Below are 10,093 nucleotides of genomic sequence, written 5' to 3'. Positions count from 1 at the left end.
ATTGTCTGTGTTTCACACGACAAACGTGTTTGATCGGGATTTGAAAACAAGACATGAGAAAGTTCAATCACTTAAACATCACCAACATTTTTTTTTTTTATCAGTTTGTTTATTTATATGACTTTATTTGTTAGAATTTAGTTAAAGAACAATCATCTCTTAATGGAAATGTCCAGGCTACAGTGAAAAAACAAAAGACAGTGATATATTCCACATATATATCTTATCACTGTATAGGACTCTTTTATTATCTACAGTGGGTATGTATTTATGTTCTTTCTATGTCTACGTTCCACGTCAGTGTTGGGTTTCGCAAGTTATTTTTGTAACCTTCACACCCAGGTTGTCTCCAGGTGGAATGCTTTAAATAACTTCCTTTGTCATATTGTGAACAAAGACCGTTGCCACTGACTACAGCTGAGCCAGCAGAAGGTAAGATGATGCAGCTGCCAAATTAATTTGAATACCGTAATAACATACACTAGATATGTGTACGTGTGCACTTACATACAAGACAAGGGACATTTGTGAATGAATCACTAATTCTCAGGAAGTATGGTAAGGCAGGGGTACTAGTAAATCCTGCTGTTTCAGCTTAAGCCTGACTCCCGTTCCAGTGTGCGTGATCAAACATCCAGCGGAATGGGGGGGAGTGGAGGAATGCATGGCCCCAGTAAGCCCTCCGTTTCCTGTGTGGGATGAGGTGGATTGCCCCCCATTCCCCCCACACTGGAGTGGGGAGTCCGCCAGACACTAAGCTGGTCCTCACTCGGCCACTGAGCAGCTGGCTACGGGCCCCAACTTTCTGCTCAAAGGAACCCCCCCCCCCACACACACACACACATGCACGCACGCACACCCCTATCCTCCTCCCTGAATGGGTGGCACCAAACAGCTGTCTGGCTTTCTCAGGAACTGTGTATTTGTGCGTGTTTGTGTGTGTGTGTTTGTGTATGAGTGTGTGTGTGTGTGTGTGTGTGTGTGCCTGTGTGTGTGTGTAAAAAAGAGGGAGGGAGACGAAATAAAAGAGGGGGAGCAATTCTTGTGCTTGTCCTCAGCTGTTGCTGTTCGTCAGCGCTGCGTGGACAGGCAGCGGAGTGTGAGATTAGTGCAGAGGGAGAGCCAGCCACTGGAGACGGCCCAACAGATGCATCAGGCTCGGCTCCGCATCAGATGGGAGTCATCTGCAGACCCTATTAGTAACAAGGAAGTGGTCGGAACCAAATATTTGGCCAATGACATGAAAGACGGGGGGAACAGACGGAGCCTTTGTGACATACTCTAGAGCCGCAGAATTAGACACGGAAACGAGAAGAGTGTGCCGACCATCTGCAGGATCAAATTTGATATGACATGACATCAGCTTTGGCACAACAGGAGTTCATCACACTGCCCTGTGTTCATGATGACATTTGCTTTCCCACTGAGTTCCGAATGACTTTTCGGACATTGGGAGCTTGGCGAGGGTCTAATGGTAGAGCATCACAGCAGCTGTATTTGTACACACTCTGATTTAAAACAGTTTTATAACACCCTAGCTGTAATTCTGAACTCTATTACCTGTATATAACTCTATCATCTGTATATAACTCTATCATCTGTATATAACTCTATCACCTGTATATAACTCTACATATAACTATATAACTCTATAATATGACCAACTGCTGACCCCTGACCCCAATCCTAAACCTATTTGTTTTTTCTCACTGTGAACCAAGTGTCAAAGAAAAAGGCTCTTTCTCTGTGGAAGAAATATCAAATATAAGATTACATATCTGAATGCTACTACAATTCTGCCCTTGAAGAGGTCCTTTATTCTTTATTCCTACTCTTCAAACATTTTTTTTTACATGTACAAAAATACTTCTCAAAACAAAATTCACAACTGGGACACTGAATACTGGGCTCATGAAATTCAATACACATCCATCTCAAAGTTGATCACAATGAAAAGATATGGAACAACAGCTTCAGTCAGATTAAGACAAGATTATCATGATTTGCGGATTTATATAATAAAAAAAATAAAAAATCAAACCATTTATTGCTGTATACCCTTGACAGGAATATGTTATAGTATACAGTCAACACAGCATAGAAGAGTACACAGAATGTATGCAGTAAGAACAGATAGCTGCCATATCGGCATGGCCTCTCATTCAGCATCAAATATCTACATAAGCCCCAACTACAGCTCTTTCTCGTGGATATTTGGTCAACGACGGGGGGATTCTCACGTCAAATGTGAACGGTCCAATTTAATCTAACATGCACTGGGTCAGTTTGAATGTCACACAAACATTCAATGTGATCAAAGGCACTGAGGAATGTCATTTAATGTAACGATGATACAAAATTAAACTCGAATTCGGGCAAAAAAAGACTGGCCACATCCATTTGGTTCCCATTCTGCTCCAGACAACCTCCACTGGCTTTCTGTTCTAGGTTTGGCTCCCACTCCAGGATGCTCTTCAGAGATGATTCAGTTTGTTTGCAGCATGTTTTTGATTTGTTTGGAGGTAGTCTCATCATTCAAATGTTTAGTTGTGTACCTGTATGTGCGACAAGACACATGCTTAATGTTTTATGAGAGGGTGAACTAGTAAACAACATGCTCTTCATAGTGTGGAAATATTAGATATGGCAGAAAGTCTAATACTATCATTTTTCATTCATTGGTACGGTGAAACCACAACATTTTACTTTCTGCCTTTTGGCAGTAATAGTATGTCAGTGGGACTGTAATTAATAATGTTCTAGCCTTCAATAAGAGAATACTTTTCTGGACAGAGAACAAACAGAAAATATAGCTACAACCGGCGATCATCGGGGTCCAAGGCAGGTTGTGTGAAGCGCCCCATGTGGCCAAAGATGGAAGCGTTTGATTTGACAGCTTCAACCCTGGAAAGAGGCAGCTCCACTGCTTGGGCCCCATATAACGTGTACTTCAGTGTACATTCAGTATACTTCAGTGTACTTCAGTGTACTTCAGTGTACATTCAGTATACTTCAGTGTACTTCAGTGTACTTCAGTGTACTTCAGTGTACATTCAGTGGACTTCAGTGTACATTCAGTGGACTTCAGTGTACATTCAGTGTACTTCAGTGTACTTCAGTGGACTTTAGTGTACTTCAGTGTACTTCAGTATACTTTCAGTGTACTTCAGTGTACATTCAGTATACTTCAGTGTACTTCAGTGTACTTCAGTGTACATTCAGTATACTTCAGTGTACTTCAGTGTACATTCAGTGTACATTCAGTATACATCAGTATACTTCAGTGTACATTCAGTATACTTCAGTGTACATTCAGTGTACTTCAGTATACTTCAGTGTACTTCAGTGTACATTCAGTGTACATTCAGTATACATCAGTTGTACATTCAGTGTACATTCAGTATACATTCAGTGTACTTCAGTGTACATTCAGTGGACTTCAGTGGACTTCAGTATACTTCAGTATACTTCAGTGTACTTCAGTGTACTTCAGTGTACATTCAGTGTACATTCAGTGTACTTCAGTGTACTTCAGTATACTTCAGTGTACATTCAGTGTACTTCAGTGTACTTCAGTGTACATTCAGTGTACTTCAGTATACTTCAGTGTACATTCAGTGTACTTCAGTGTACATTCAGTGTACATTCAGTGTACTTCAGTGTACATTCAGTATACTTCAGTATACTTCAGTGTACATTCAGTGTACATTCAGTGTACATTCAGTGTACTTCAGTGTACTTCAGTATACTTCAGTGTACATTCAGTATACTTCAGTGTACTTCAGTATACTTCAGTGTACATTCAGTGTACTTCAGTGGACTTCAGTGTACATTCAGTATACTTCAGTGTACATTCAGTGTACATTCAGTGTACATTCAGTGTACTTCAGTGTACTTCAGTGTACATTCAGTGTACTTCAGTGTACATTCAGTGTACATTCAGTGTACTTCAGTATACTTCAGTGTACATTCAGTGTACTTCAGTGTACATTCAGTGTACATTCAGTGTACTTCAGTGTACATTCAGTATACTTCAGTGTACATTCAGTGTACATTCAGTGTACATTCAGTGTACTTCAGTGTACTTCAGTGTACATTCAGTATACTTCAGTGTACTTCAGTATACTTCAGTGTACATTCAGTGTACTTCAGTGGACTTCAGTGTACATTCAGTATACTTCAGTGTACATTCAGTGTACATTCAGTGTACATTCAGTGTACTTCAGTGTACTTCAGTATACTTCAGTGTACATTCAGTGTACATTCAGTGTACTTCAGTATACTTCAGTGTACTTCAGTGTACTTCAGTGTACATTCAGTGTACTTCAGTGTACTTCAGTATACTTCAGTGTACATTCAGTGTACTTCAGTGTACTTCAGTATACTTCAGTGTACATTCAGTGTACTTCAGTGTACTTCAGTATACTTCAGTATACTTCAGTATACTTCAGTGTACTTCAGTGTACTTCAGTGTACTTCAGTATACTTCAGTGTACTTCAGTATACTTCAGTGTACATTCAGTGTACTTCAGTGTACATTCAGTGTACATTCAGTGTACTTCAGTGTACATTCAGTATACTTCAGTATACTTCAGTATACTTCAGTGTACATTCAGTGTACTTCAGTGTACATTCAGTGTACATTCAGTGTACTTCAGTATACTTCAGTGTACTTCAGTGTACTTCAGTATACATTCAGTATACTTCAGTGTACTTCAGTATACATTCAGTGTACATTCAGTGTACTTCAGTGTACTTCAGTATACTTCAGTGTACTTTAGTATACTTCAGTGTACATTCAGTGTACTTCAGTGTACTTCAGTGGACTTCAGTGTACTTCAGTGTACATTCAGTATACTTCAGTGTACTTCAGTATACTTCAGTGTACTTCAGTGTACATTCAGTATACTTCAGTGTACTTCAGTGTACTTCAGTGGACTTCAGTGTACTTCAGTGTACATTCAGTATACTTCAGTGTACATTCAGTGTACTTCAGTGTACATTCAGTATACTTCAGTGTACATTCAGTATACTTCAGTGTACTTCAGTGTACTTCAGTGGACTTCAGTGTACTTCAGTATACTTCAGTGTACATTCAGTATACTTCAGTATACTTCAGTGTACATTCAGTGTACTTCAGTGTACATTCAGTATACTTCAGTATACTTCAGTGTACATTCAGTGTACTTCAGTGTACTTCAGTGTACATTCAGTGTACATTCAGTGTACTTCAGTGTACATTCAGTGTACTTCAGTGTACTTCAGTGTACATTCAGTATACTTCAGTGTACTTCAGTGTACATTCAGTATACTTCAGTGTACTTCAGTGTACTTCAGTGTACATTCAGTGTACATTCAGTATACATTCAGTGTACTTCAGTGTACATTCAGTGTACATTCAGTGTACTTCAGTGTACTTCAGTATACTTCAGTGTACATTCAGTGTACTTCAGTGTACATTCAGTGTACTTCAGTATACTTCAGTGTACTTCAGTGTATTTCAGTGTACATTCAGTGTACTTCAGTGTACTTCAGTATACTTCAGTGTACATTCAGTATACTTCAGTGTACATTCAGTGTACATTCAGTATACTTCAGTGTACTTCAGTGTACTTCAGTGTACATTCAGTGTACTTCAGTATACATTCAGTGTACTTCAGTGTACTTTAGTATACTTCAGTGTACTTCAGTGTACTTCAGTGGACTTCAGTGTACTTCAGTGTACTTCAGTGTACTTCAGACAGTGTACTTTAGCCTGTTCAAGGCCCCTCACCTGAGAGCGTTTAGAAGAATCTCCACACTATTGGGTGGCTGATCCTTAAGAACTTTAATGCATCCTTTCATCTGTTGGAACAAAGAGGCTAAATTAGAACATCACCTCCATGCTCATATAAGCCAATCAGATCAGCCACCTAGCGCATGCGCTAGTGTATGAGTGGGACCCTGTGGTCAATCCAGGCTGTTTCTGGTGTTGGTGTAATCGTGGTGTCACTTCTCACTGAGGGGAAGGGGCGGTAAGACGTACGTCGATTTTGGAGGACTTGACGAAGGCTCCGGCGGGGTGGACAAAGTCGTAGAGTATTATGACCCCGACCATCACACGGAGGCAGAACTGCACAGTGTCCTCGCTGGCGAAGCGGGTGCGGTACTCCCTAGAGACATTTCAGCGCAAACACACACAACCCACACAGGTCAAATACACTTGTCTATCCTTTTACAAAGCCAGTGTCCCGTTTTGTCAGTTTAGTTGGCTCGCTATTTAAATGCCATTCCATTTAGTTGCCATTATAAATAAATGAAGATATGAATGTCACAAAATGACATTTTGACATTCATAGCAGTAAATGGCAACCAAAACAAAACCCTCCCTTGCACTTGTAATTGCATGCTGTAAGATGGCACAGGTGGATAAGGACATGATAGGGAAATATGAAACTCTATCAGGACATGTGGAGAGAAAACTCACGGTGTTTCCAGCATGACTTTGCACACGCTCGCCATCGTGCTCAGGCAGTCTGTGGTGTTTTCAACCGGTAAATCTGTATTCTGTTGGCAGACACAGAAACACAAAGCGTTTGGATTTCGTCAGCGTAGCTGGAACGGACTGGAGCAGATACAGAGGGTGTGTTTCGTCTGGGACTGACCTCTGACACAAACTTTGTTGTGCAGTCGCTTAATGTTTTCAGCATGGGCGTGGCGTTGGCATAGAAGAGAGACATGCGATTGGCCAGTTCGTTGTTTACCTCGTTCTGCTCCTCTGCCTGTGGGTCAGAACAGTTGAAGGTTATTTCAGAATTATTGAACATTTAACCAACGTGATGCACCTGGCAGCACTCATCTGACCCTAGATGTGCTAATAACATCTAAAAAACATTCTAAGAACCTTGACCTTGTGTCTTTGACAAACGGAACACTTTGCCTCTCTCACAGGTTATGCACCACGGCCATTTAATACACTCTTTTCCCTCTGAACGCTGATGGTGAATCACCATCCATCAGGCCAATGATAAGTGCCGAAACCCGGCTCAGATTGAAATGTAAATCAGGCCCGTCTGGTCCTGCCTCTCTGCACTGTCATGTTCTGCATGCCTAATGCATGTTGTACCGCTGCGAGGGTCCTGATTCATTAGGCGGGCCAGGCTTTGTGATTATTCCTGACTGAGAGAGCCTCTAATTGGGAAGGCAAGGTCAACGAGCTGTTTTATTTCCAGTGGAGGACCCCCCTCCCTTCAGCTCCAGCTCCTGCCACTGCCTCACATAAGGTCTGTAATGAGGCTGAAGTCATTAATACACACACGCACACACGCACACACACACACACACACACACCTCCCTTCTCCTCCTTATGCAGTGAACACGTATCAACGCTCAGTCAAGAATCAGGAATGGAGAGATGGGGGGGAGAGGAAAGGAAAGGAAGGAAGTGGACAAAGAAGAGAGAGAGAGAGATGGATGGAGGGAAAGAGGGATAGAGAAGGGAGAGAGAGAAAAAGAGACTGCAAGAAGGAGAGTGCAGCTGAGAAGGAGAGATAAAATGAAAAAAGACACAGAAACAGAGAGAGCGAGAGAGAGAGAGAGAGAGGGAAGAACAAAGAGTTGATAGATAGGAAAAAAGACCAATCTACCCGCTTTCCTGAGTCAGGGCCTGCTCTATCACCTAATGATGCAGCCCATTAAGGCAGCGAATGGCTCGTGTTAACCCCACTAACCCTGGCGGAGTGGCCCATTACTAAAACATGAGGCCTGATCTCCATAGACACGGAGCAGCAGGGGAGGGGGGGGCGAGGGGGTTGGGGGGGGTCACTCACAGACACGTTGTTGATCCTCATGCGGCTCAGGGTCCTGCGGTAGTAGCTGAAGTCATTCTGGATGGCCGGGTTGGTCATCTGCAAGGGGGGAAGCAGGGACAGTGAGCATCTGCGCGGGGACTCCCCACCCACCCCCCTCCCCAGACTGTCTCTCCCGCCACAGGTCCTGCTCCAGTGGCCAGGCCGCGCCTCGCCGACATCTGCGCCGCACTCCCGCTTTCCATCAGGCTCGCCTCAGTATTATGCAGACGAGGCAGTTCATTAATTTTTTATTTTAGCTTATTGGCATAAATTTGCAATTACCTCAACAAGCCTCCAGCCATAATTGGGTTCGTGAATCTGCAAACTAAGTGCAAAGTACGGCAGAAAGCTCCCGACCAGCCTCAGTCTGATGTCAAAGCGATTAACTCTACCAACATAAAGCCGAGGGAGTCTTCAGATAATTCATGTTTGCTTAACAGCGTACGGCACAGTGGATCAGGGTGGTCCAAGCTTCGCTGACACAAGGTGAACTGATGTAAGGCAGTGTGAAAATGGGTTAACCTGTAACAGCTAGCGGACAAGGTACTGTAGTGCAGAGAATTTAGAGAGTTTGAGTCCCCGACATCCATGAAAATTAATATTAGACTTCTCCGCAGGAGACAAATCCTTCTCAAGCTCATCTCAACGAGGGCAATATTCTCACTCTCACTAAGATACGCTCTCTCCTCTCACCCTTGGTTTCCCTCTCCGCCTCTCCCCTTCCCTAAGCTAATAGTCATTTAGTTTTACACCCAGCTCTTTCCGTCTGATTTCTGATTCTTGCTTTAGCTTTTTCTCTCATTCTATTCTTCTGTCGCTCCCTTTTCTCGCTTACATTCATCTTACACTTCCCATGCTGTGTCTCTTAATCACTCTCTCTCTTCCTCTCTCTCTCTCTCTCTCGTCCTACTGTTTGCACCTGGCTCCATCAGAGCAGTGCAGCGACTGTACTGACGACCTCCTGACGAGCCACAGACAACACACTCCATCAGCAGCAGCAGCAGCAGCAGCAGACCACAGTGTCTCTCCTCCCTGCGCCTGTCCCTGTCCCTGTCCCTTCGCCAAGCTGACACTGACGTGTGCAACAGTCCACACAACCACAGCTGTCAGCTCACCCTCAACACCTTGAGTTTTATTTAAAGTAGGGGTGGGCAGACCAACCTAAACCATCAGTAGACTATTAGTTACTATTGATTAAAAGGGTGTGGGCAGGAATGTTCCTGCTCGACTGGAATGAAAATCTGCAGTCACGCCTGGCTAACCCAGCCTGGCTAACCCTGTCTGGCTAACCCTGTCCTATTCTATAGCCACAACGCCTACACTACTCTACTCTCTCGCCCTGATAGGTGATAGGCACAGTCAGACCGATCACTTTGAGTTAGCTGTAAACATCCGGAAGGAAGGGCCCTGCCTGCTGCTCACAGCGAGCTGGTTGTGGGGCGTGTGGCCCCCCTGCCGGGCGGCGGGCTGTGTGCTCACCTTGAGCTCGTCGAAGCGCAGCGTGAAGTGCAGGATCTCGGCAAACTGCCGCGCCAGCGCCTGCTCCTGCTCCAGGTGCTGCGTGGGGCTGCAGCGCGTGCTAGTCAGGGCGCCCAGCAGGCCATGGAGCGCCCCCTCTACAGAGAGAGAGAGAGAGAGAGAGAGAGAGAGAGAGAGAGGGAGGGAGGGAGAGAGAGAGAGAGAGAGAGAGAGCAAAAGAGAGAGAGAGAGAAAGAGAAAGAGAAAGAGAGAGAGAGAGAGGAGAGAGAGAGAGAGGGAGAGGGAGAGGGAGGGAGAGAGAGAGAGAGAGAGAGAGAGGGAGAGGGAGGGAGAGAGAGAGGGAGAGAGAGAGAGGGAGAGAGGGAGAGGGAGAGAGAGGGAGAGAGAGAGAGGGAGGGAGAGAGGGAGAGAGGGAGAGGGAGAGAGAGGGAGAGAGAGAGAGGGAGAGAGAGAGAGGGAGAGAGAGAGGGAGAGATAGAGAGAGAGAGAGGGAGAGAGAGAGAGGGAGAGAGAGAGAGAGAGAAATAGACAGATGGAAAGAGGGGTGAAGGTGGAAGAGGGTGATGGGGAGAGAGACAGAGAGAAAGAGAGAGACAAGGGGAAAGAAAGGACAAAGAATGGAGAGATGGAGATGGTGATGGTGATGGTGGTGTTATGGGATTAAAAATAAAGTCATTGAGGATGGACGGGAAGGTCAGGTCCCCGGGGTGGAGGAGAGATGAGACAGGAGATACATGAAGGAGAGTAATAATACTGGGACTGGAGGGGAGGAACGGAGAACACAG

General features: G+C 44.3%; 1 protein-coding gene across 1 annotated transcript in view; it reads right to left on the bottom strand.

Moving 5' to 3' along the window:
• Nucleotides 1-87: 87 nt before the first annotated feature.
• fam49ba (family with sequence similarity 49 member Ba) overlaps nucleotides 88-10,093 on the bottom strand; it is a 30,023-nt gene continuing 20,017 nt past the window's right edge. Inside the window, exons 5-11 of the mRNA XM_012817525.3 lie at nucleotides 9,309-9,445; nucleotides 7,809-7,886; nucleotides 6,645-6,761; nucleotides 6,467-6,546; nucleotides 6,026-6,152; nucleotides 5,774-5,844; nucleotides 88-2,555 (exon numbers count right to left, since the gene is read on the bottom strand). Of these exons, the coding sequence (XP_012672979.1) occupies nucleotides 2,486-2,555; nucleotides 5,774-5,844; nucleotides 6,026-6,152; nucleotides 6,467-6,546; nucleotides 6,645-6,761; nucleotides 7,809-7,886; nucleotides 9,309-9,445 (680 nt within the window). The 3' untranslated portion in view covers nucleotides 88-2,485. The remainder of the gene's footprint in view (nucleotides 2,556-5,773; nucleotides 5,845-6,025; nucleotides 6,153-6,466; nucleotides 6,547-6,644; nucleotides 6,762-7,808; nucleotides 7,887-9,308; nucleotides 9,446-10,093) is intronic.

This window comes from Clupea harengus, chromosome 25 (assembly GCF_900700415.2).
Source record: "Clupea harengus chromosome 25, Ch_v2.0.2, whole genome shotgun sequence".
NCBI lineage: Eukaryota > Metazoa > Chordata > Actinopteri > Clupeiformes > Clupeidae > Clupea > Clupea harengus.
The sequence above is the reverse complement of the archived record's forward strand: the minus strand, read 5'-3'. Positions and strand labels throughout refer to the sequence as shown.